This window comes from Juglans regia, chromosome 10 (genome assembly GCF_001411555.2).
Source record: "Juglans regia cultivar Chandler chromosome 10, Walnut 2.0, whole genome shotgun sequence".
Classification (NCBI taxonomy): domain Eukaryota; kingdom Viridiplantae; phylum Streptophyta; class Magnoliopsida; order Fagales; family Juglandaceae; genus Juglans; species Juglans regia.
The window spans coordinates 15354770-15382149 of NC_049910.1; the positions used below are offsets into that span (position 1 = coordinate 15354770).

A 27380-nucleotide genomic window follows, 5' to 3' on the forward strand; every position below is an offset into this window, starting at 1 on the left:
TATACCTGACCTGCTCAACTCTTCTCATTGGAACTAAACGATTATTTTTCTCCTGAAGTTACATTAAGCAAAATCTAGATCCTAAAGATTGCAGTGATTTGATTTATTCATTAATACCAGGCCAAAATTTAACAGTACATAAATACCATTCATCTCTGTAACTTGTATGAATAAGGATTTCTCCTGACCTCCTTGAGCTACAAAGACTGCTCTTTTATAACAAAAATGAAACCAAAATCTGGGGCACCTAGAAACCATTTGTTTCAAGCTGCTGGATGAATTGTAGGATTCAGTTGTCTTTACAGTTTCTTGCATAACTCGAAGACAATCTGGACGGCGACTGAAAGAAATCGAATGGTGTTCCTGATCCAAAAGACCTTCTAGTATTTGGTGAATCTGATAGTAGAGGCTCAAAAACTGGATTTCTGTTCTTGGGTAGGGTTATAGACAAAGGAGAAACATCTTTCTCTAAAGATCTTGGCTGTGGTTCAATGCTCCCAATAGACAAGATAGGCCCACCCATGCGTTCAGCCTGCTGAAGTGTATTGATTTTACTTGGTCTGTATGTATACCGGAAGTACTTGAGAGCCAGAATTGGACCCATCCCAGCTGCAATTATGAGCTGCAGCAATACAATTGAAGCATCATCAGCATATAACTTTGGAGTACAGAAATGTGGCTTGGCCCGTGTTTGTGGATGCGTGTGCATGTGTTCCTTTCTAAGTCGGAAATTTTGAACAGAAAACCATCTTTTCATTTATTTGGCAGGAGGTGGCAAACCAATGAATCCAAGGAGCATACATTCTCATAACAACCACAATGCTTTGCTAGTCAAATGATGACATTACATCTTTTCCTTTTATTTGGCTACATACCCTCCCCATTTCTGAAAAATCCCAGGGGCAGTCCTTTTACATGAGTAGAGACAAGCTGTAGTGTAGCAGATTTTATTTCAAGCAAATGATGACAATACATCTTTTCCTTTTATTTGGCTACATACTCCCCATTTTTTAAAAGCCCCAGGGGCAGTCCTTTTAACATGAGTAGAGATAAGCTGTAGTTAGCCACCCAAAAAATAAAAAATAAAAACTGGAAAAGAAACTTACGAACACAGTTGTCCAATAAGATGGTTGTCTACACAGCCGAAACATAATGGTATACATCCCAGATGATGGAACAGCACTGAAGATCCAGTTGATTAAATAGAAAGCAACCAAATTCCCCCATATGGCAATATGTTGCAGTGTTGTAAAGGAACTGCATGTAGCGAACAATATTTCAAGCACTTATAGCATAATGAGCAATACTAATCATTTCAATGTGAAGGAGTGGACATTTTTCTGTGATCAAGGAAACACCATCACACCCTTCTTTTCCCTGGTTTGCCTAGACCGACGAAAATCAAGCACAGAAAACATTTTTCGTGAACACACAAACATCAAAAGACTCTGGGCAGCTGGCAGTATAGGGGAAAGGGTAAGAAATGAGGGAAGTGTAGGCTTGGGAGACCAGGTTTGAGAAACCAGAAAGCATCGATAAGATATATTGGAATCGGGCAAGGGTTGACTTAAAAAGAGCAGGGCAGGTTTAGGTGAGGTCAGATAGACTGATCTAGCCTTAGCAAGTCTCAATCAACGATAAAAAGCAGGCAATTTCCAGGTGCAATTTATTGCCGGTGAATTGGAAAAAAGCACCTCCCCCACCCCCAAAAAGAAAGCCTATAAGTGCACAGAAGAAATCTGAAAGGAAGAGGTAAAAAGGGATATATGGTGGTGGTGGATGCGTGAAGGAAATAAGAGCTTAGTGATTAGTGAATTTGAGAGGGGAGAGAGATATGAAAGAGCTGGAAGACGGAAATTGAAGAGACAGAAGAAAGACAAACATAGAAGAAAGAAAGAAGAGAGGGTGGTGCACTACCACTCGCAAGGGTGCCTGTAATATTTTGGGACTAATTTTCTGCTGACTACCAAAGTATTTTACATTGACTAGCAGATATTGGTAGCATCATACACTGGATTGCGAGAAAAACTATTTCTAGAAATTTTTTTACACCAAACAACCTTAAATTTTCTATTGAGATAAAAAACAAAGATTATTAATGCCAGTAGAAAAGGCCGTGTTAAGTTCAGAGGACTAAAGCGACATTGGAATTTGCAACCATGACTAATGAGATTGAAGCTTACTTGGTTTCCAATATCACAACAAAGACCTGTAACCAAATACATCCAGAGAGTGCCACCATCGAAACCTCCTCCATTTCGCTTTTTTCATAGGCATAGGCATTTATGCTGATTACAAACACAACAAGTGCCTGCAGGTCATAGCCAGTGTCAATAGGTAAAAGTAACTGGCATTGTTCCTTATCAAGCAAATCAACTCGCCAAGGAAAGAAACTTTTAAGTTGATTTCATATTGGGGAAAAACAACTTACAGACATTACGAAATCATATGAGATGAACTCTTTACTTTCTTTTCTTTTTTGGCTTTTTACCAATATAAGCAATAAAATATAATTAAAAATACTGCCAAGAGGGGGGATGCAAATTCTTGGTGTACAGAAGGTATATTTAGCAAAGAAAATAGGGGGCACAACTTTAGCACATAAGAAATTGACAAGACAAACAACAAAACTGAGAGAATATGCTCAAAAGTAAGCCAACCAACCATGGTGGCAAAAATGATGGTAAAAGAAGAAAAAAATTAACAAACAAGAACTCACATGGAAGAGAGATCGCCCAAACGATCCAGCAAATGTGCTAGGATTTAGAAGCCTGTTTAAAAAATAATAATGACTATTAACCAACAGAAAGCCTAATTTCCATTTGAAATAGAACAGTTTAAAATCCATGGAACATAAACAAATAAGGATAAGTAGTGAAGGCAAACCTCCCCGCTTGGCAGTAAAATAAGATTTGTGGATGCTGCATCACAGTTTCTTCACCAAGATCTTTGTCAAGGACACTGACTAGAACCGGAATACTAGTGTAGAAAACATTATAAGCCATCAAGCTGACAGAATTGAAAAGACTGGTTCCAGAGACACCTGAAATAAAAGAGAAACTAAATGTTTTTCCAATATCAGTACAACAAGGAAGAGAGAGAGAGAGAGAGATTCAAAGGAAGAAAGTCAAATGAATGATGCAGTAGAACAAAATTGGAAAAAGAATAAAAACAAAGGACACTGACAACTTACAAGATCTGGATGAAACATATTAGTAGGGATTTATAAAAGGAGTACTGGGACAGAAATGCTGTACGGTTGTATGAGTACCGCCCATGGACTAGTATTAACCTTTTCAGAAACCTGAACTCTGCCAAACCAAGAGAAGTAGTTTTGAGTCTCAACATTTATGATCTCCAACTCGAGACAGTAAATAATTAAATAAAGTAAAAATAAGTTAATATTTGTTGACAATATTAAATTTTAAGATAATTGTAATATGACTAAAAAAAATCTAACATCAACTGAGATGTGTACATTACATAATTAGGCCAAAGAAACAAGTAACAAAACTTGAAGGACATTATTTAAAACACCGAAAGCATGAAATATGCCCAAAAGAGAAGATTTGACGTGCATGATCTTAATTGAATTATTAGTTATTAACATGCATGGTAGATTCACGATCCACTTTGAGGGGCTTAACATATTGGTTGAGCAACTCCTGTTGATTCCTGAACTCTTGCCAACTGATTCTAAGTAGCTTGATTTGGAACAGTGATGTTATCTATGCCCGTCACAACTCACAATCTAAAATTCCTTAAAAGCTGATATTTGAGGCTCAATCGACAAATAGTTCTAGGGATAGGATCATTTTTATTTTCAATTATGGATAGAAGTGCAGGATATATGTGAAATTAAGTCTCTTTTAAACTTTCTCACTGTACAAACTTCAATAGTTTCTCTAATGCTATGTAGTCTTTCAATGTCAAATAAGTGTCGACGCATTAGAAGAGCTATGGAGACCTGAGTTTGAAGTCACAGAGATATTTAATGTCAGAAAATAAGCATCAAAACTCCAATGTAGCATCAAGGGTCTCCATATACAAAACTGATAAGAATGTCAGCTAACATTTTGAGTTCCCTGCAGAAATATAACATCTCAAGTGTTGTTGAAAAAAATTTGCATGTACAAATGAAAAAGAATAAAATTTATCCAAGTTTAGCTGTGACTCACGACCAAAGACAAAAACCAAATCCAACAGTAAATACCTACAACTTTCTAACATAACTGTCTCATCTAGACATGAATGCACAGCACAAGCATACATGCATGGACATATATATATTGACTTACTCCCAATACTATAGTCAGCTGCCCTTGCTGCCTGCAGACCTTCTCTCCCACTAATGCCAACACCTATATCAGCTTGTTGTATCATCCTGACATCATTCCCACCATCCCCAATGGCTAATGTTCTATAGTCACATGATTTTAGGAGCTCCACAAGCTGCAAAAAATAATTATAAGAAAGATTAAACGTCCTCTTTACTGGACCGAAATGGTAGCCTTCACAATTAGTGTTTAAGTAAAAAGGACTACACTTAACTGGCTTTTGTCCATTACAAAAGTAGTCATAGCATAACCCAGCACAATTCAAAAGTCTTCAAGACCACATAGAAAAACTTAGTTATATATCTGGTAAGACTGATATAGAGTTTTCTGTAGCTGGGAATTCAGAACATGTTGATAGAACGAGTCTTGAAAATATTCATAATTTTTTTTCTTTTTGGTATATGACTAATAGAAGAGAAAAACAAAGAAAATATAGAGAACCTAACACCTGAAATTTAGGAGTTTTAAGAAACCAAGCAAAGAAGTACAAGTGAATTAATATGTAGCAGATGCCACTCAAAACTCCTTAATATTCTGTCATCAATTATTCAATAAAAATTCGCAGCCACTCTTAGCATTAGCTCTCCGAACTTCCAATGATACATTGGTGGTGCATCCAGAATTTCAAAAAGAATAAAAGAAAAAAAAAAATCATCCATGCTCTTTCTTCACTTCAGACTTCGCATCTCTAGTGAAGTCCACAAAGCAATAATTGTGCCTAAACAGCAGAAAATGAATTTATCCATGACATAATCAAGTGGTCTAAAATTAGGTTCATTCTTCATCTCTGCTTTAGGTTATGCTGATCATCACTAGACATTATATACATCAAAGAACTATTAGATTAAAATATCTCATGGCATCAAAATTATCTTACTTAAAAAAAAAAAATCTCTTGGCATCGGTGGAATTTGTTGCAGTAGGGATTTGGTGAGGTGGGTCCAAAACTAGAAGTACCGGAGATTCCTTTTGCAGGATTTTATGAAGACTATAAACCCTTCAAAACCGCGTTAGTTCATAATTCATTAACCATTCAAAGCTTAGTGCATCTTATATCCACAATAGTACAGCCGTTAACCTCATTAGTGAAGGAGGGTAAAAGAAAAAAGAGAATATAAACTATATAAGCAAGAGAAAAGAATAAATCCAAGAATGTGAATCCTACAACAATGGAGTACTCAATTGTGTGCAGATATTAAATGAGATTAAAAAGCAAAAGTATGTAGGAGGAAAATGAATATGAAGATAACAAAAAAAGTTAGGCATGGCCACCTGTGCTTTTTGAGATGGTGTCACACGACAACAAATAGCAGTCCTTGACAATATTGCTAATTCCGTAAAGGCTTTCCGATAGTATTTCAGTGCAATTTCTAGAGCCCAGCCATCAACAACAAATGCCATATCCTGCTAGAAAAGATAAAACTATGAGAAAACAATTATGTTGAACAAGCCATTGCTTGCTTAAATTTAATACAAGAATACCTAGGCAGGGCCCTTTAGACCCACCTCCCATTTTTTTATCAATAAACAAAAATTTTATTGATCATGAAATAGACAAAATCCCGAGTATACGGGACATATACACATACACCGTGGACTCAATTACATTCATTGTTTCAGAATTCAAATGTTTATTAGATACAGACTCAAGTTCATATAGCAATCCACTAAGACAATACAGAAACATCATTTAATCATTTCACTTTATGAATTACTTTAAATTTTAATTAAGTAGCTCTGGGAATGTGAATGGAAGCAAAGAACTAGAGACAAAATAAAGTTCATGACTGACAGGGTGCATAAGCTATACCTTAGGTTCTGACATTGTTATCCTCATTGTAAGTAAAACTCTCTCTAAACTTCTATGAACTTCATCTTCAGTTCTGCCATCAATTGAAAGAAGCTGACCTTTTGGCTCTGTCAAGTAGTCAAAAAACAAAAAAGAGTTTAGTGGTGATAATGTTGTAAGCATTTCATATCCGATGAGGGGATTCCGTCAATCACAACAAATCTTTCATAATCCACACACATAAATGTAATATATGGGAAACCCAAGTGCCACAGTACCAACTAGAACACGTAATTCACATGCACAGGAAGAAAGAAGGCTGGCAGGATGCAAAAGACTACTTGTCTGAGGGGGGGGCAGAACCACTCTTTCAAAAGCACACTTTCTAACCTCCCAGCATATTTTCTCTCTCTCTCTTATCCTTCAACTGCAGGTATGACATCTCGTATCAATAAATTTTGATGTGCTTCTTAGGGAGGAATTGAGGGTGAAGTCAAGTTCCATCTTATCATTTGGGACAAAGTTTGTTCTCCAATCGCTTGTAGTGGTTGGGGGTTAGAAATTAGAAGATCTTTGATAAGGCTCTTTTTGGGAAGTGATTATGGAGGTATCATAGGGAGGAGAAGGCTTTGTGGAGAGGAGTTGTTGATTCTAAGTATGGGAGATGGTGTTCTAATGAAGTTAGGGGTGCTTATGGAGTTGGGGTGTGGAAATATATTCGAAAAGGGATGGGGGGAGTTTTCCAGGTTCTTTAGGCTCAAGGTTGGAAGGGGCTGTTGTGTTAGTTTTTGGCATGATGTTTGGTGTGGTGTAAGGGCCCTATAGAGTGTTTTCCCCTCTCTTTTGGTTAGCGAGGCTAGGGTGGCTGAATTGAGGGATAGTTCTAATAGTTCGACCTGTGGAACATTTGTTTCAACAGAGCGGTTCAAGATTGGCAACTTGGCATCATTGCTGATTTTTCAATTTATTGTATGCTTTGATAATTGATACTGCAGTGGAGGATAGGTTGATTTGGATTCCAAATAGGAGTAGAAAATATACAGTTCGATCCTTTTATGAGACTCTTGAGGGTCATCATAGTAATCACTTTCCTTGGAAGAACATTTGGAAGTGTACAGTACCTCCCAAGATTGCTTTCTATGGTTGGACTGCTTCCCTTGGGAAAATTCTCAACATTGCTAACTTGAGGAAATGTGGTATTATTATGTTGGATTGGTGCTAAATGTGTAAGAAAAATGGGGATAACTGTGGATCATCTTTTGTTACATTCTGAGGTGGCCAGGTTTTTGTGGGATGATATCTTCTACCGGACTGGTGTGGCATGGGTATTGCCTAGAAGGGTAATGGATATTTTCAGGTGTTGGAGTGGTCTTAGGGATAAAGTTCATATTGCTGCGGTGTGGAAAATGATTCCTCATTGTATTATGTGGTGTCTTTGGATGAAGAATAGTGGTAGGTGGAGCGCTCCTCAGACAAGTTGGAGAGATTCTTCTTCGACACCTTATTTTCTTGGGCTTCTGTTATCATTTGTAATGGGACTAGTTTTCATAATTTGCTTGTATCCTTATCTCTAGTTCCTAGTGGTTTCTAGGCGTTTTCAATCTATACTTCCTATGTACTTGGGCTATGCCTATTGTAATTTCAATAAAAAAATTTCTTACAAATAAAATGAAAAAAAAAACAAAACTAACATAATTTGGGCATGTGTCAAATAGGTAGCTGGATGGACATAAGTCAAGACACCCAATTATTTAAAGTCAGCAGGTCAAGCCATGAAACAAGAGAATCACACAGTGCTTGATACTTTAGATCACAGCTTCTCCCATTCCAACACATATACCTCAAAATTCCAAAGAAAACAACTCTAACGTTGCTAACAAAAAGGGATAATAAATTAGACAGTAAAAGAATACATATGACAACAACTACCTGGGGAAATAAAATTGCATGAGAGAGCAATCTGTATGGCAGTATTCTGCTTGTCACCAGTTAACATCCAAAAGTTTATTCCTGCTTTCCTTAGTGTTTCTATTGTTTCTGGGACACCATCCTGAATTAGTAAATAAACAGAGTCAGCATTTAAATAAGGATAAAATTAGCATTTGGACATAAGTAGATTTTCCCCCTGTTTTCCTTTTTTTGGTTGCTGTGGAGAATCAGCAGAAAAGACCCACCCCCACAAAGGATCAGATTAGGAAAGTGACTTCTCCTGAAAGTTAAACTACTACAGCCCAACTATAGATATTCACCTGTAGACGGTCTTCTATTGCAGTAACTCCAAGAATTTCCAAATCATGTTCTAACCTTTGGCAGACCTCAGCAATTCTCCACTGCAAAATTTAGCAGATTGAGGGTACCACATCTGTTGATGCAAGTAAATAATCTTTCTATATGTCAACACAAACACATATACACGCACAATATATGAGTCTACACTCACACATGCACAATACTTTTTTTTTTTCTGACAGGGGAACCACCCATGGCAGAGCCCTTGGGACTCACCCATGGAAACTAAACCCCCGGGGAGACTAGCACAGCAACCCACCGCCATGGCCTCCCACTTAAATTGCAGTTTGATCCCAGGGAGAATCGAACTTGTGAGATGGGGTTCATGCACACATGTTCGCCATCACCACTTGGGCTACCCACACGGGTGGGTTACATGCACACAATACTTAGTTTATTGAGATGTACAATTTACCTCCCTATCAACTAAGGTGCTGCTAGCCTCTTTCAACAACAAAGACCATTCTCGATATTCATCTTCTTTCAACTCACGCCAAGCCAAACACAGCGTACGCAGCCCCAATTGAGTATATTGTTCCACAGCTTCAAGAAAAGCCCTTGTTTGCTGTCCTGAAGGGAATAGGGTTATCACACTAAGTAATATGGCATTAATTGATATTTTCGATATAACTGGTACAAATAGCAAAGTATCTCAGCAAAATAACCAACAAACACTTACAAAAATAATCAATAAGCCACTATTCAGAATCGACATTTATAATCATCACACAATAGTCATGCCTGGCAAAACTTAATAAGGTACCACTTTATTTGTTCAGTTCTCGTCAAGTCAGCAAAGGAGCTGTAGTATTGTAGCAGCAAATAATATGTACTAGTCAACATAACTCACTCCATTGCTAAAGAATAAGGCATATGCAAATGAATGGCATGCATCTTCTGATTAAACGAATAAAAGTAGACTAAAGAACATGTGGTAGCCTTATCCTCCCAATCCTTTCTCTTCCATGGGTGAATCCTTTAGCTTTGGCAAACAACCACACATATTCAGTCCGAGAAAAAGAAAAAAAAAAAGCCAGAAAAGCCAAAAAAGTTTGTACGCTGACTGAGGTGGCTGTGGCATGTGTGCCAGTGATTAATACATAATGATTTCAAATTAAGTATTTGGATACCATTTAATAGTCAATGGGTCCACTAATCATACAAGAATCACAGCCTCTTTATTTCAGAGGTTCCCTGTAATGTAACTCCTGTGTACCATGATTGCACCCTATCAGCACTTTCTTATTATACTAAGTTACTCAACCAAAAAAAAAATTGAAGGGAAAAATTGAATGACAGAAGCTAGTAATTGTAATTCCCTCTGCCATCTCCTGCTGTAACCAAATAATTTCTCCACCATCACAAGCAACAGGCCCAACTGAGATGCCAGTAATCAACCACAATGGCCCATCTCCAACAAGAAATGTAACATACAAAAAATCAAATTAGGACAGAAGATTACCACACAGGCAACAGAACCTGTGCAGGGGCATGAAACTAAAATGCCCAAGCAACAACAACAGAGTTCTAAACATGTAGAAAACTAAGACACACTGATATATCCATATTTTAAGTTTTAAGAGTCATTCATTCCCTTTCCTGGGAAGAATAAACACCCGCAAAATTGCTGCTTACCATAAATTTCAGAACCCAATATAGTCAGCTGAGAGGATTTTTTTAGATAAAATTAGCATCGGATGTAAAAGAGTTTACCAACATCAAGGGAGGAGAGAGAGAGAATCCAGGTTTGATGATTTCAATCCCCATAAATTAGAATACGACCTTTACTAATCACTCCCTACATTAGAATACAGCCTTTATAAATTATAACGATTGATTCAATAGACCGAACCATTCATGTTTCTCTCATTCGAAAATAATTAAGTAAATTCTGTTTCCCATATGGAACAAGAATTTAGGGGAAAAGAGCTTCCTAACTATGCATCGTATACTGTCTTCCTAGAAGACTTCAGGAAGAGAAATGCAAAGCACCAATAGGTAGGGGTTACCAGCACATGCATAAGGAATAATAGCTTCATCTGCTCCTTTTGACAAAAGGAGGATCCTTCCGTTCTGGCAATTTTTCACAACCACTGACATTCTTTTCCTATCAGATGTGAACTCAAGAGTCTCCAAGACTTCATATTGAATTGTTGAAGCATTGAACTTGATCTCTGCAATATATTAATCCCAACTACATCATCAGCAACATTGTCAGCATCGTGACTTCTGTGACAGCCAAAAGCAAATGATGTTTACCAAGAATATTTGCATTCCTATTGACAAAAACCATATGCAACTGAACAGCAGCACGAACAAGAGCATCCTCATCCTGAGACTGTGCCTTGTACAAGATATCTCCGCTTTTGCTATTGGCAGCAGACAAAACAGATATGAGAGATTTCAAATCTATGAGATACATACGTGTAAGTCTAAAGCATACTGATGCAAATGTTCCCTGATCTGAATGTGGGATAAACCACAAAATACCAGCAAGAATTAAACCCATAAAATGAAGCTATGCAGCACCTTTTCACTGGTATAACTGTATTACATATTGCCATAACTGTAAGAAAACGCACAACATCCGCAGAGTCATTTGAAACAGCATCGATCAGCTCTGCATCTGGGTATCAAAGTATGGAACTGATAAGAAAATGAAGCATTGCAATCTAAAAGAGCTCCTAGATGTATCGGATGAAAAAAATAAAAGAGAACCAAGATATACAGCAGCAAATAAACAAGTTCACTTGATAAATTCATGCATTAGCAAAACAATCGTGAATATTCATTTAAAAATTTGCTTCTGTCAGCTATTTTAGTTGGACTGACAAAACTACATTGTAAAGTGACAATTTCAGGCTCATAATCCAGAGAAGTGAACAAGTTCATGTGAAGCAGGCGCCAAGTGACCAATCCTACATAAAAATTGATTGAAATTTGCTCGAAACTAGGAAAGGAATCCGATGGAGCAAATAATTAAAGAGCAATATGAAAAGCTTAATTAGGGCTGAAATGAACAAAGCAGTTTGAGCCCGGCTCATATATACTTGGTTTGAACTTGGGTTCATTTAATACATGAGATATTCAAAAACACTAATATTGATTCGAATGTTAAACGAGCAAAACTCGTATAAACTTGGCTCGACTCGGTTTAGGCTCATGAACAAACTCGTATAAGCTCGACTTGACTCGTTTGAGCTCCCTTTGAAGCTCGTAATATGTGTTATATAAGTATGTGTTATATTTATTACATGTTAGTTATATTTTATATACTTAGTTATATATTATTAGTTTATCTATAGTTTATCTTATTTAATATATTTATTATGCTCCCAAAGTGTACATAGGATAATGTCTATAATATATCATACAACTAGAACTTTTGATTTATGCACTAAATAGTTTAGTTTATTACATTTATCTTATGTATTATTTTTTTAATTTATAAATATAAGTTAATTTATTTTATACCATAAGAACTTTTTAATCAAAACTATTTGGTTGAATAGTTAAATGGTTAGAGTTTTATATAAAATTTTAATTTTTTTTTATCAAAAGATAAGAATCAGAATTAAAAAAAAAAAAAGGAGTTCGAGCTCGAGTTGTTCATTTATTTTTAGTCGAGCTTGAGCCGAGTTCAAACAAGGATATTTGAGTTTTATTCGAATTCAAACGAGTAAACATGCTAATCGAGCACGAAGCACCCTTGTTTCAATTTGACTCGACTCGGTTCGTTTGCAGCCCTAAACGTAATCATAATGATCAACTGCAGTATTAGACAAAAACAGAAATGCTATACTTAAATTAGCACCCAGGCTAGGTTTGAAAAAATAAGGGAAAAAAGATCCACCTTTGTGCATAGACTCTCTACTTGGCACATAAGAAATGGCTGTAATTTGAATCAAGAGAAACCTCTGCTTTGTTACTTTCTGCAGCAGTATTGACCTCTTCCAGACAGGACTCCACACAAATGACTCATTATAAGGCCTCTATAAATAGTTTAGCTTAAAAAATAAAGCATATCCAAGAATAAGATTGAATTAGCTGCGTCCTAAAATTACATTATGATTTCTGTACGCATTACAACACATGTTGAAACAATTTTCCCAAGCAACAAGTACATTGTGACTGACAAGAAGGAAGATCTCCATGTTGCATAGTTAAAAACCAAACCTTTCAATGCATCCCCACTCTCATTTCCGTAGAAAACACCATTGATACAACACCTTCTAAAGATCATTTTGTTTTCAGTTAGGGTACCAGTCTTGTCAGTTAAAATGTACTCAACTTGTCCCAGATCCTCGCTTATTGCTGTACTGCCACATACAACAAACACCATTTAAGAAATATGAAACATGACTACATTTTTCATATAACGAGTTTATTGGAACTTTTTACCCCAAATCACTCACTTGGTTGCGTGGGATGGAGTACCAGTTTCTTGGTCAATCATCTTGTTGTCCCAATCAATAAATTTAGCATATAAGCTCTTCACAAGATCCAGAGAGACCTTCCAGAAATAAACATTTCAGTTTTTCATATAACTAGTAATGGCTGTAATTGACATCAATGCCAAACCTTATAATGATCCAGAAAATAATCACTAAATCAGCCATAAATACCTAGAGCACCATATTAAATGACAATTTGCAAGTTAGTATCATGGTCTTCTTTTATTTATCGAGCACCAGCAACTAAACATGCAATGCTGAGGCTATTCTAAATGGAAATTCTACCACTTAGCTAAGAGAGCGTCTTTAGCGTTATTGATATTTCTCTGAGACCATAAAATTGAAATACTTTTTCCCTTAGTTCTCTCTCTCTCTCTCTCTCATCTCTCTCTAGCTTTGTACACTCTTTCCAAAGTCCTAAGAACTACTTTTTTTATAAGAAAAAAAAGTAGTTCTTAGGACTTTGGAAAGAGTGTATAAATCAAGAGAGGGTTTTTCAATTTTGTGTTAAAATATTGAAAATTATTAGGAAACACGAAAAAAATAATAATCTTGTTATAGAAAATCTAAGATGGTTACAATTATGTTTAACAGCTTACCTTAATTGATATGGGGATCATTATAGAACAAAGAAGCTCAAAGCGAAGAGGAATAACCAATAGTTCAAACCATGGACCTTCCATCGGATAATGAACGTACCATTGCTACAAAAAATGAATACAAAAAGGTTGGCATATGTTTGAAAATAACACTTCTACACATGAAAACAGTAAATATCAAAACTCATCTAGAAAGTCAGAATCAAGTAGAGAAGGAAAATGTGCTTCTGGATAATGAAATTAATCCACAGTCAAATACGGAGTAAAGGAATTAAATTGACCAAATAAAAGAAGAATTGAAAGAAATTATGGACCAAGCAAACAAAAAAAAAAATGATAGATGAATATCTACAAAAAATATATATTTATCAACATTCCATCAACATGCGCAGGACAAACCACTTCACTTTGATTCAATATATATGGACTTGGGATTGTGCTAGGTGCAGGCATGCATCTAGGTGTCTTCAAACTTGGGACATGGGGGGCAAAAATACAAAAATGGGTACGGATACTGAGACATTCCATTCTTAATATAGCTCAAATTTCACTTCTTTAAATTTTATCAGTTGAACTAGGGTATAAAGTATATTATTTACCTTTTTTGATAAGTAAAAGTAAACTCATATTGATAGGAATAGGCATAGCCCAAGTACACAGGAAGTATACACAGAAAATGCCGAAGTTCATACATTATTTTTACACAGGAAGCATATTTTTTTTATTTTCTGGAAAATTTTTCTTTTTGGTTAAAATGTTTTTGCTTGGCATGGTGGGAATGAATTTTAAATCGCTTTACTTGAATATTTGAAATCGTTCAATTTTTAATCATCTCAGCTTAGGTTTAAATAATTTTTTATTTAGTTAGGACATGTCAGATTTTAAATAGGCACAACACCCAAACTTTTTACAGAGATAGATGGTAAAGAAGCAAAAAAGATTGTGGAGGAATAAGGCGCCCCCCAAAGCTCTTTTCTTCACTTGGACAGCGGCTTTGGATAAGATCTTGACAACCGATAATCTGCGAAAGCGCCGGGTAATTATTTCAGATTGGTGTGGCACATGCAAGAAAGCTGGCAAGACAGTGGATCATCTGTTGTTACACTGTGAGACAACTAGAGCCGTGTGGAGCGAAGTGTTCATTTGATTAGAGTTAAGCTGGGTGATGCCGGCTACAGTGGCGTAGTTATTGGCCAGCTGGACAATTCCGGGTTGTGCTCCACAAATCAAAGTTGAATGGAAGATGGTACCTATATGCATTATGTGGTGCATATGGAGTAAACGTAATGAGTGGACTTTCGAAGATAAGGAGCGGACACTAGAGGAGTATAGATCTTTATTTTTCCGAACCTTATTTCATTGGGCTCTAGCTGTAGATTTTAATGGCCTAAATTTTCATGATTTTCTTGTTTCCACTTTTATGACTTTAGATAGGCTTCGCCTTTGTATATCATCTTGTGTAATTGGGCTTTGCCTATCCTTTATTAATACTATTGTTTACTTATAAAAAAAAAAAAAAAAAAAGAAGCAAAAAAGAAATGGAAGAATTACAATATCAACTATATTATTCAATTAAATGCCGAAATATGGAGCATGCCACATTGGATTATCCCTTTTATATGGATAATTCAGTGACCACAATTTTGGGTAAGAACTCATTGCCCTATCCACAATGTTCAGCAGAAATTATGTGAAGCATGAAAGGCAAGAAGACTGGAAATAATACATCAATATCCAGAAAGTATATGCAGTATTGGTATTCCATCCTCCTACTGGAATTTAAGAGGTTAACTTTAAGAGAACCAGAGATTAGATCCTTTCAGAAGGCCAGGAATGACAAGTGTAGGGTTTGCAGAACACCATAACCAGAAGAACAGCTTACTAAAAAGGCTTGTACAACAAGTCACTAATCAATGAGCAGCAGTTATAAGGTGCTAGCTAACAGGGACAAGTCATCAATAGGATAAGGAAAGATCAATGAGATTGTTACACTGGATAATCAAAAAGCTAGCTCCCCAAGAAATACAAATACCACAGATCCTAGAAAGATGTATAAACATTATCCAAGGAAATGCATCAATTGCGCATCAAAAAACTTTAACTGCATATGAAACAAAAGCTTAGTTCTGACATACCTTCCTTGCTTCTGTATCCTTCCAGACATTGCCAGCTATGCCTAGAACAATAACTACCACAATCTGAAAAATAAATATAGCTCCAGTCAACTTGTCAATCATGGCATCCACAGCTGTGAGCTTTGGTTCAGGTATCCCCCTACTCATACCCAGTTTGGTTTCATTGCCTGAAAACATAGAATATATACTAGTTACAAATACATCAATTGCTGCATCTGCTCTGAACAACATCATGGCAACTCAAGGGGTTCAGAAATTGTTCCAAGACACCCACAGTGATTCTCAACTTATCATGTGGTTGCATACATCTAACCTAAACAACCAAAAACTTCAAATATTGAAATTATCACTTAAGTTCCACTTGCATATTACTTGCTTAAAATATGAGAAATTTGAAATGGAAAGAATGTGCATTTGCCGTGTTGGCACTAACTAGAGCCCAAGGTAGGCAAAACATTAAATGTCATACAAGTTTTACTGTTTTAGAAGATCATAAATGTTGCAGAATCCAACAACAGAATATAGCAACCACAAACCTAAGTCCTACTCTCTCTCTTTGGGGCCATCTTGCTCCCTAGTTTTTGTAAGGACTCACATACTAATTTTTTTTTTATAAGTAAAACTCATACTAATTAAACAACATAGAATCACTATCCTTTACACAATTTATTCTTTTACAAGTTACTCGTATTCAAAATTATTTTCCTGATAAGTAAATTGTAAATATAATTTATACATACACATTCTCGTCCAAAACCCAGTACTATCTCCTTCCGCTGTACAATATTCAGAATACAACAAGAATTTGGCAATAATCTCGGGACATATTCAGCATTTCCCCTAAGGTATGATCTGGCAGTAAAACAAAGCTTGTTTACCTAAGTCCTTAATCCACTACAAACTGACTGGAATCAATTCTATCCTCACCCATTGGGCATTATTAATCTAAATGGCTACATACAACCAAGAATAGAAAAATGAGCAACTCCCAGCCAATAATTGAGTTCCTATGACATAACAAAACTACATTTAGTAAACATCAAATTTTCCCCACTTAATCACAAGGGAAAAAAAAAAAAAACAACTGCCTGCCTGTAACGCCCCAATGGAAAACACAAATCACATGACTTATACTCCAAAAGGAAAGTATCACAATTGGCATAATCAGTGAGCTTTTGTATTGCATGATTATTTTTCTCCTATCTTTGTCAAAGGTTGTACATATCAGATGAATGCATTTTGCTGATCAAGTGATCATTTTGAACCTTGTTTTGCTGCTTCTCCACTTTCAGAATTTTCAAAGGATAAAAAAATAAAGGGCACACGAGAACAATCTAGTATGTTGTTAGCTACAACCTTGAGATTTAGGGCTGGTTTGGTTACACAAAACCAAACTATCTCATCTCATCTCCTATAATCATTCCAACTTCTCATACAAAATAATGTTATAACAATATTTTATTCAACTTTCAACAAAATATCTCATTTCATCTCATCTGAACTACGTAACCAAACGAGGCCTTATTGTTCATACCTGTGTAGACGGCTACTCCACAAGCCCACTCCGTGTTCCGCAAGTAACATGACTGAAGAATTGTGTTTGTAATTGTTAAAGGGCACAAATCATTATCAAGAAATGGGGGAAACAACCGAAGATTCGCATCAAATCTTCTAATGTCCTTATCTGGACTATGACACTCAATAACACCCTGCAGAAGAGAGTGGAAGAAAAGAACATTTCAATCACCAACTTTGCCATAGGAAGGTAAACTACCAACAAATCTTCCATCAATATTAAGTTACAAGAAACCTGCCTTGATCTTGTGCAATAATTCATACTCTATTCCCATGCAAGCGGAGGGTATAACCCTCGTCTTCAAATCAGTTTCACCATCTAGGGCAGCAGTCTGTAAAACATGTTACACTATCAGATGGTTGAAATGCTCAAAAGGACATCCCAACCAAAAAGAAACCCCAATGTTAGCATCCCTCACAACACATACAAGGACTCCATCTGATTAGACTCTAAGTTTAGGTATATGAAATTTCCAGAAAATATGAAATGTAGATCAAAAAAAGCGTAACAAAAAAAAGAGGAACCCTAATGGCTGGGCCATAAATTAAAATGAAGAACACCTGCCCCAAGCTTCATTTTGACTTGAATGCCAGAAATTTAATTCAGGCTGACCCTGGATCCGCCCTAGCTCAGCCCAAAGCCCAAATTTCAATACCACCATACTTGTCTATATTTACTTATGACCTTGTCAATCACAGTTCAATTGAAAAGTCATCCCTATAGTTTCTCAGTCAGATTAAAACGAGCAACTATCATGCAAAGAAAAGTGCTAGAGATGTATCAATGCTTAAAGTTACAACAACGACAATGGTAATAATATTGAAAATAAACAGTAGCAAACTGTATCCCTCCATCGATGGAGCATGATGCACTCATGACCCAAGAGCAATAAGTTCATCCCACAACACTTCAAAACTCAAATTAAGTTAAGCATAGTAGGCCATGTTTGGATTTAAAATCACCTTTAAAGTTTTAGAAAACTTTTTGACTTTCAATCCAAACATATTTAAACACTACAAAATCTTCAAAAAATTCATCTTATTTTTTTCTTGGTTTCCATGAAAATGGCATAAAAACTGAAACAACTTTCAGAAAATCCAAGAAAAAATCTCAAAGATTTTCTAACCAAACATCTTTATCATTTCAATGGGTCCAACTAATTTTTTCAAACCACAATAAAATATATCAAAAAACTTTCTCAACCCAAACATATTTTTCTATGGGTGCCACTATTTCACAAAACCATAAAAAACTCCTCTAAAATTTTCTTAAAGATTTAAAAATTTTCACAAAAATCTTAAAATCCAAACAAGCCCTAGATAAATGGAATTCATTAGTGCTTGAATAAAGAATATAAACTGAAACGACCGTGCACGAAAATATACTAGTGAATGGTGAGAGTGCGTTTCTGTCTGATCATCATCAATATTTAAAGTAGGCCCTTGCAGATTACTCTTGCTAGTATCAGTAATCAGATGAAGCAGATCCATTCATATATACGCACCAAGCTAGGAGTTTTTGTTTGAGCAATTTAGCATATGCAAATTCGGACCTAGAATTATGATTGAATATACTGAAGAGTTTTTGCATACAACAAAACATGAAGATATACATCCCATAACTTGCTTAACAGGGACTTCAAGACTCCAAGTTGTAGTCGTTGGTTTAAATACTCTAAAAGAGGCCAAATTGTATGCTAAACAGAGTTCTTGAAACATAACTCACATTCAAGCTAGCCTGAGTTTATGGCGCGACATCCAAGCGCGACTCTATTTCAGATTCTCACTTTGCTTTTTATAATAAAAAAGGCTTTTAATAGTAATTTTTTACTGTTGATTTTAACCAAATAAAAAAGTAAAAATTTGTAGTGCTCGTTGTTATGTATATAATTTAGGTCTTTCTATATTTAGATTGTATAGCAGAGAATTAGGCTAACTATAAATAGACTTAATGTGTATAGACACTTAACGTGTTACAGAGAAATGGGCAGAAGAAATATCTAGCAAGTTGTAACTCTTGTCTACAAATGATGAAAGAAACCTAATGGAAGAGGTATTCAGACCAATATTTACACTCGTGACTTTGACTTAAGCAAACTCTCCATCGTAGTGATATATGGAGCAGCAGATTTACCTCAATATAGCACACGCCCTGTGGATCTGAAGTACCAAGTAAAACAAGATCACATGGTACTTCATCATTCTCTCGAATCCACACAATATTACCTACATGAATATCCTGCGCTTGGACCTACAAGTCAATGAATCAACAACAGATGAACATACAGTTAGAACAGCAAAGTTTAAGAAAAAAAAGAAACAGCATATCTATAATCTGGGAAAGAGCTAAATCAGAAATAATCAACTGGGAAATTAAATCATAGGATCTATGACTTTGTCACCTTCATAATTAATAGTCTAGTTTGTATCCATGAAGCCTTCGTTTATGGGTAAAAACAGTAAACATCAAAGTGGGGCATTAAACTCATTTACATAGGTACCAATGATGATCTACACATGATAATTTGAATTTTGCCCATAAACTCCACAAAAGCATGTATTATAGTAGCAAAAACTTCAAATATCATTAGATAATCAAGTAACTGACTTTTGACGCAACAAATACATTAACCTATTCTTTAATTCCTCCATATTGTGTATTGGTAACCTAGTGGTATCACATGTTAGCTCTAGAGGGTTGAGGCAAGAATCTCATTCCCATCACTCCTACTATTGTTTTGTAATGTATGAGCAACTAGAAAACCAAAAGTGTGCTTTGTGTTCTTCTCAACTACTATCCATTCTCCAATCAATCAATTTTCCTTGGGTCAAAGGTTAGGAGCACATTAACAAACTTACTATTTGTTTTTCTTTTTTTTTTGTGGGCTCCAAAATGAAGAATGAAGCCCACGATATTGACAGCTAACCCCTATTAATTAAGCTTTATTAAGAAAACAGCATTACAAATTTTGCCCCAACCATAACTGCATATGCCACAAGGCCCTGTTTGGATTTAGAGATGGTTTCATCTCATCTTATCTCATCATTACAACTTTTCCAAATTTTCACACAAAATATAATAAAAAATTCAACTTTTTCAAATCTCAAAATAATAATAATATTAAAAAATAATATTTTAACAATATTTTATTCAACTCATCTAAAATCATATTATCTCATCTCACTATCCAAACCAGCTCTAATGATGTTGAGATGGTTTTAGGACAAGATTTTAAAGGCATTACAATTGCACAGAATAGAAGATTCCAAATTGGGAATATGGTAAGAAATACAAGGTCATAGGTGCAGCTAAAGAGAACAAGTTTCTACCCTTGATGGTATTGCAAGGGACAGGGCAAGTGGATTGGCTTCTCTAAACTACCAAGGGGGTTATTCCTAGACTTTTATCAATTAAATCTATGATGCTTTCAAATCATGCTACGGATGGAAGAACTTAAATCTTTCAAAATTTCCCAATGATGTTATTGTGGAAGATAATATTAATTACAACAACTGAGGAATTTGGTCACAGGCTGCTTTCTCAGCATAGCATCCTGCTGAGAAATCTCTATGAAGTTTCTCAATCCAATTTGCCACACTTGCTGGAATTGAGAAAAGAGATTAAAAAAAAATAAGTTGGTAAATTCGACAGAGTACTTTTGATTAAAGTAATTATGCTATTTCGACCAAGTACAGTCTCTTCCAACCTGCCAATCTACGTTCAATCTTCTCAATCACTCTATCCCATATTGGTATAGCCCTTGAGACAGCCCCCAAGAGAAGACCCAGGTAATTCATAAGAAGGGTGGAAACCTTGCATCCAAGAGTGTTAGCTAGCTACCGGATGTTGCGAACATTACCAACTGGCACCAATTCTGATTTGTCAAAGTTCACTTTCAAACCTGATAATGCTACTTCAAAACAGAGTAAAAGTGCCCTTAGTGCCCGCATATGGTTTTGTTTTGCCTCACAGAATATAAGTGTATCATCTACAAACAACAAGTGAGAAATGTTAGTGGTACCCCTATCGGGGTCACCAACCGAGAATCCATCCATAAAACCATTGTGAGCCAAAGCCGAGGTCATTCTGCTAAGCTCCTCCATAACAATGACAAAGAGGAGTGAGGACAATGGATACCCTTGTCTTAGGCCTCAAGAGCCATTAAAGAAACCAACTGGACTACCATTTACTAACATAGAAAATTTTGCCGTAGATATGCACCATATAATCTACGAACACCATCTCTCCCCAAAATCACACCTCCTAAGCAAGTAGAGTAAGAATTCCTAGTTAACAAGATCGTAGGCCTTCTCCATATCTAACTTACATAAGATCCCCAGATTACCAGATTTTTTTCTACTATCTAGGCATTCATTGGCAATGATAACTGAGTTTAGAATTTGCCTATCCTGTACATATACGTTTTGGGGTTTTGTTATGATCTTTCCCAAAACCTACCTTAGGTGGTTTGCAAGCACCTTGGAGATAATCTTATACACCCCATTCACTAGACTAATGGGCTGAAAATCCTTGACCTTCGATGCCCCAATCTTCTTGGGAAATAGTACTATAAAAGTGGCATTGAGGCTCTTCTCAAATTTTCTAACCAAGAAAATCTCCTGGAAAACCTTAATTAAATCCTCTTTCACCACTTCCCAACAAGTTTGGAAGAATCCTATAGAAAATCCATCTAGACCAGGTGCTTTGTCTTTGGCCATTTTCCTAACCACACCATGAGCCTCCGTCTCCTCGAAGGGCCTCTCCAACCAAGAGACTTTATGCGGCTCAATAGAATCAAAACCTAATCCATCAAGCTTTGGCTGCCACCCCACTTGCTTGCTAAGCAAGTGTTCAAAGAAATCAACAGCATGTTCAGGGGCCTCTATACAGGCCACACCATCTATATTCAGCATCTTGATGGTATTGGTTCTCCTATGAGAGTTGGCCACTCTATGAAAAAACTTTGTACTTCAATCCCCTTCTTTCAACCACAATGCTCTAGAATTTTGGCGCCACGAGATAGCTCTTCCAAGGAAAGTACTCGACCCTCCTGTATCCTCTCTAACTCCTGTAGCTCTTCCAACATGGACTTCTTACGTTCACCTATGTCGTCAAAGGATTGTGTATTCCAAAGCTCTTTCAATTTACCTACAAGGATGAAGCTAGGGGTGCCATGAATCTAATATGAGGACCACCGTTGCCTAATACTGTCCACAAAACCTTCAGTTTTCAGCCACATTTTCAAATTTAAAGTACCAACACCCTTTGGAATACCACCACAATCAAGCAAAATAGGAAAATGATCCAAGGCGAAAAAACATCTTTTGACATACATCCGGATAATGAGCTTCCCACTCCGATAAAATTAAAAATCTGTTCAATCTAGACCACGTATGGTTATTAGACCATGTATGGTTATTGGACCACATGAATGCCCCGCCCATGAGAGGGATGTCCACCAAACTCAAGTCGAAAATAAACTCTAAGAATTCTATCATTGCTGGTCGTAGTCTACTTTCTATTGAACGTTCACTTGGGAACCTTATAACATTAAAATCACCACCTATGCACCATGGTAAGTCCCACCAGCTATGTACTCCAGCTTTTTCCCATAACAGACTTCTGTTGCTTCCAAATTCGGCCCGTAAATACTAGCTAAAGCCCACTTAGGACTGGTTTGAATAGTGAGATGAGATGAGATAGTTTTAGATGAGTTGAATAAAATATTGTTAGATTATTATTTTTTAATATTATTATTGTTTTGAGATTTGAAAAAATTGAATTGTTTATTATATTTTGTATGGAAATTTGAAAAAATTGTAATAATGAGATGAGATGGGTTGAAAGTGTTTCTGTATCCAAACGGGGCCTTAAAGTTGTCTTCCACACTCCTAAAGGAGCATGCCACTTTGTACTCCCCTATGAATTCTTCCATTTTCTCCACTACCCTTCTATCCCACATCACTAATACACCTCCCGAAGCCCCATCAGATGCAAGATAAGCTTAATCTACATATGTACAGCTCCATATACTTCGTACAATTCTTCTTGTAATATATTTCAATTTAGTTTCCTGTAAGCATACAATGTCCACCTTCCACTCACGAAGCAAATTTTTTATTCAAAGACGCTTATTTGCCTCGTTAAGCCCTCAGACATTCAAGAAACAATGTTGAGCTTCATAAAGCAAGTGCTAGTCCCTTCCCTTTAGATCTCTCTCGGTTTGCGCTACCCTCATAATTAATAGACCACGTTAGTCTCTTTAACTCCCTTTGTTTTTTGAAATATGATTTCTTAAACTGAGCATGACCAGCTTCAATGGTTGTAAGCAAATCCATAAATTGTTCCTCAAAACCCTCACACTCCATCCCACGCAATGTTGAATTTCCTTCACCTTATGAAGAACCCATTCCGAGACACTAGACTAACTTGGAAGCATACGGGTAAGGGGTATGGGCTCCTCATCCCTGGTTGTAACACTGCCACCACCTGCCTCATAGTTGTCCCTCCTCTGTTTTGACTAATACCTCTCCCATAAGTCACGAACTCCCACAGTGCCTCCACCGACCTCCTTCATCCCTGACCCTCCTTCTCTTAGGGTATGAAGATAAAACTGCGCCTACTACCACCACCATATTTCCACTAGCACCGTGTAGCGACCGCGAGCATTTGAACACCATTGCACTATGAAGCTACGATTTCCTTCCCTTGCCGGGGTGTAGAAGTCCTTTCTTTCTTTCTTTAGGCATTGTTCCAGTGTTTTAGCAACCCACTGCACCATGGTCAACCCCAGCCTTAACTCCTTCACCACCTTCCAGCTTTTCTCAATAATAAGCCTAGAGCTACCCTCCTTCAATATTGAAAAAACTTTGGATTCTATCACTACATGTTTGAAAAGCCCCATTGTGAAGACGCCTAGACACTCTAAACTCAATCACAATCTCGCCGTTGCAAGCACCAAAACGTCACCAGAAAGAAAAATGATCACTTTTCATCATTGGAGTTTTGGGTGTGCGAAGAGGAAAGTTTTGGGTGTACAAGAATAGACTCTGAAAGGTTATATAAAAAAATGAACCAACTAATAATGAAAAGTAACCAACTAGTTGCTGACTCAGGCATCTTAAAGTAACAACAGAGTCGAGCTATAGTTGTTGAGCAAGCCAACCAATTTGATAAATTGAAAAAAAATAAGCAACAAGTCAAACCAATAAATATAGATAGACGATTTTGGAAAAGCTTCCATACATGTTTTCTTATGCCTTGCCTAACAACCCAGACTTCTTTCTCATTTGCCTTCATGTCTGATAGATATCTATTATAATCATCCCATGCCTCTTTTGTCGCAGAGACTGCAAAAATAAAGATAAGGGGGCCCCATGTACTGGCAGGATTCACTGGAGTAATAAGCGGCCATAATTGAAGGCAAGCAATTAATAAAAAGTATTGGTTCATGAACCGGCTGAAAACAAAAGAAACCAAATTGATTAGAGAAGGGAGAAAAAGAAGAAGAGGAACATTTAATTTCAGAAAATTAGACAAGATAAATCATTTCCAAAACACAAAAGCAATATGGACTTCTACTCCTCCAAAATATATCTGACTTGTGAAATAAAAAATAGTATTATCAACATCAATAAACTTCAAAAGAAGGTGATAAGCAACATTGCAGAAAATCACCGAAAAAATCCCAAGTGCCAGTCCACATTGACTGCAGCATAAGATGAAAAAAGCATGAAATGAACAAGTGTTCATAATGGGTCAATTTAACATGTGTAGCTCATGCTCCAAAGAAATTGTTTAAAACAGTAAGTCATAGTCAGTCACAAGTGATGCTTGGCACTAGGCACATGACTTCTAAAGAACGTTCACGTCTTTGCCCAAGCAAATTACCATTCAAGCCAGGATGAGAACCAACAAAAAACCCACAGCACGAATTGAAAAATCACCTGAACTGTTCCCATAAGTTCTTCGGGAGAAAGTTCAATAAAGTATATTTTCTGTTTGATATGCGGTTGTCACAGTAAAGGTCATGGGATGTTTCATCATCATTGATGTAGACGTAACGCTTCATTGTTATAAGCATCTGATCATGTTTAACTGTTGCTTGCAAGTTCACTATAGACAATGCCACAAGAATTAAAGTTGCTTCATATCCTGCAAAATAAATTAAAACTTTTGAGTAGCACAAATTGCTATTTTCATCCAGATAACACATAGCAGGGCAAAACCCACCCAAGAAACAAAACAAAGGAGCCCTCAATCAAAGGCTATAATCCAAGTACAAAAATTCATGTTGAACAGATAAAGAAACAAGATATGTTATAAAGAAACCTTGGGAATTGTGCAGTGAAAACCACCAAGATTTCTAAGACAAACAAGTCAAAACACATCCAAGCATACAAAGAATGACTTGCCGTGACCGGACAGTCGCACATACTGTCCAGACAGTAAAACACAAACAACCCTTGGGCTCAAAATAAGCCACATCTATCCTGACCTGGGTACCATCAAACGAGACCAAAGCTTGTTCTAATGAGACAGAGATAGGATCTCCATGTGCCATGTGGCATTGAGCCACTTGATGTGATGTTTATTTGACATGTTCTAACACAATACCATTCAGATGGTAGTGTTTTGGCATCTGGACAGCTTGCATCTCCACGTGCCATATGGGCCATGGTGCGATGCACAAAAGTGATAATGACTCGAGGTGCATTTAATGTGACATTACCGTCAGAATGGTACCATTTTGGCATCCAGATGAGTAGCAACTTTCACCCCAAATATTGCTCCTTCAATCTAAAAAGATGCTACAGAGGAATTATTGAGTATGTTAGGGAGGATTTTGGTGATTATAGTGCCCAAAGAATGCACTAGCATCTGAAACGAAGTTCTTGGAGGAGTAAGCTTTCATGTGCGAGCATACGCTCTTTGAACCACATTTTGGCTGTTTAAGACCATTCCTAGGAATTTTTCGTAGAGTATCTGTCTGTTGCTCTAAGGCAATCGAGGTTATATTGATGTTACCATCATCATTACTAGCGTCTTATGAGAAAACCCTAGCTTTCTCCATATTATCGAAATCCCATTTAGACAATCAATCTGTCTTATATGAAATGTCCACCAAAATGCAATAGTAAACTAAAACTGAACTTTAAGAACCAATCTTTTTTTAATTTTGATAAGTAACTAATCTTATACGTAGAATTCTTTAAGAACCAATCTTGAATTTCTTAAATGTCAAATCCGTAGAAAAATGATCCAAATCCCCATTTTTATACGTAATCAAGAAATTTTATTAATAAGCCAATAGGCAAGAAAAATAATCCAAATATTTCTGAATATCTCAGCCAATATTACAATTACCAATCTTCCACACCATCCACATACATAATTCTGAACTATCCAGAGGAACTATGTCATAAAGGGCTTAAAATAACTACCAAAACTTTCTTCTTCTTTTTTTATTAACGCAAATTATGATATCCGATTTCCTAAGACTTCGAGCTAATATGCAAACTGGGAAAGAAAAACCAAATGCCCATAATTTCAACCTAGAAAAGCCATTAATGGAAATTAATGGGTGATCGAAATTTGAAACTCACCACCACCCCCCCCCCAAAAAAAAAAAAGGCGGCCCAAATGCAATCCAATTCGATCCAAATATAGGACATGTAAAAGAATCCCTCCCTTGAGTACCAACCATACCTCGGGAGCTAAAATTGAAATACTATTCAGAGAGATTTAGGAAACAGTCAATAGCATACCTCTTTTCTTCTTCTGAGTGCCGCCGGTTCGGATCTTTGTTCCCTCTCTCTCCCTCCTAACTATTACCTCACTTGTTTGAAGAAAAGGTAGGAAACGCTTATTTGTGTCGGTTTCTATCGATGGACTTTTAAAAGGGCGCTATGCCGAATTGCCGAGTCTGATGCAGTGGAAAATGGTAGAGCATGGTGTCATAGAAGAATAAAGTCTTTTAATCCGAATTGTTGAGATGAAAACAGGGGCTTGAGTTTGTTTTACATCTCTTTTCAATTCATTTCATCTTATCTTATCTTATTTAATTACTATAATTTTTTTTAAACTTTTACTCAAAATAAAATAAAAAATCAAACTTTTTCAAATTTCAAAACAAAAATAATATTAAAAAAATATATTCTAACAATATTTTATTCAACTTTTAACTCTTATCTTAATTTAT

At 36.4% G+C, this 27380-nt stretch overlaps 1 protein-coding gene across 2 annotated transcripts; it reads right to left on the reverse strand.

The window, feature by feature from the left end:
* Positions 1–27132, reverse strand: LOC109000577 (phospholipid-transporting ATPase 2). 2 transcript variants are annotated; one of them, XM_018977497.2, is made up of 25 exons: positions 26947–27130; positions 25126–25333; positions 24425–24638; positions 19313–19429; positions 17418–17510; positions 17138–17312; positions 15604–15770; positions 13469–13573; positions 12831–12928; positions 12592–12734; positions 10945–11041; positions 10675–10784; positions 10425–10589; positions 8831–8985; positions 8376–8456; positions 8056–8176; positions 6148–6254; positions 5610–5741; positions 4299–4452; positions 3194–3311; positions 2887–3060; positions 2720–2771; positions 2184–2311; positions 1107–1257; positions 1–622 (listed from the first exon to the last, which is right to left on the reverse strand). In XM_018977497.2, the coding sequence occupies exons 2-25, from the start codon at positions 25260–25262 to the stop codon at positions 290–292; spliced, it is 3327 nt and encodes a 1108-aa protein (XP_018833042.1). In that variant the 5' UTR covers positions 25263–25333; positions 26947–27130; the 3' UTR covers positions 1–289. The 2 variants fall into 2 exon arrangements, with proteins under 2 accessions (XP_018833042.1, XP_035550704.1); XM_035694811.1 differs by lacking the exons at positions 1–622; positions 1107–1257; positions 2184–2311; positions 2720–2771 and having other exon boundaries at positions 2892–3043; positions 26947–27132.
* Between the last annotated feature and the right edge of the window lie 248 nt (positions 27133–27380).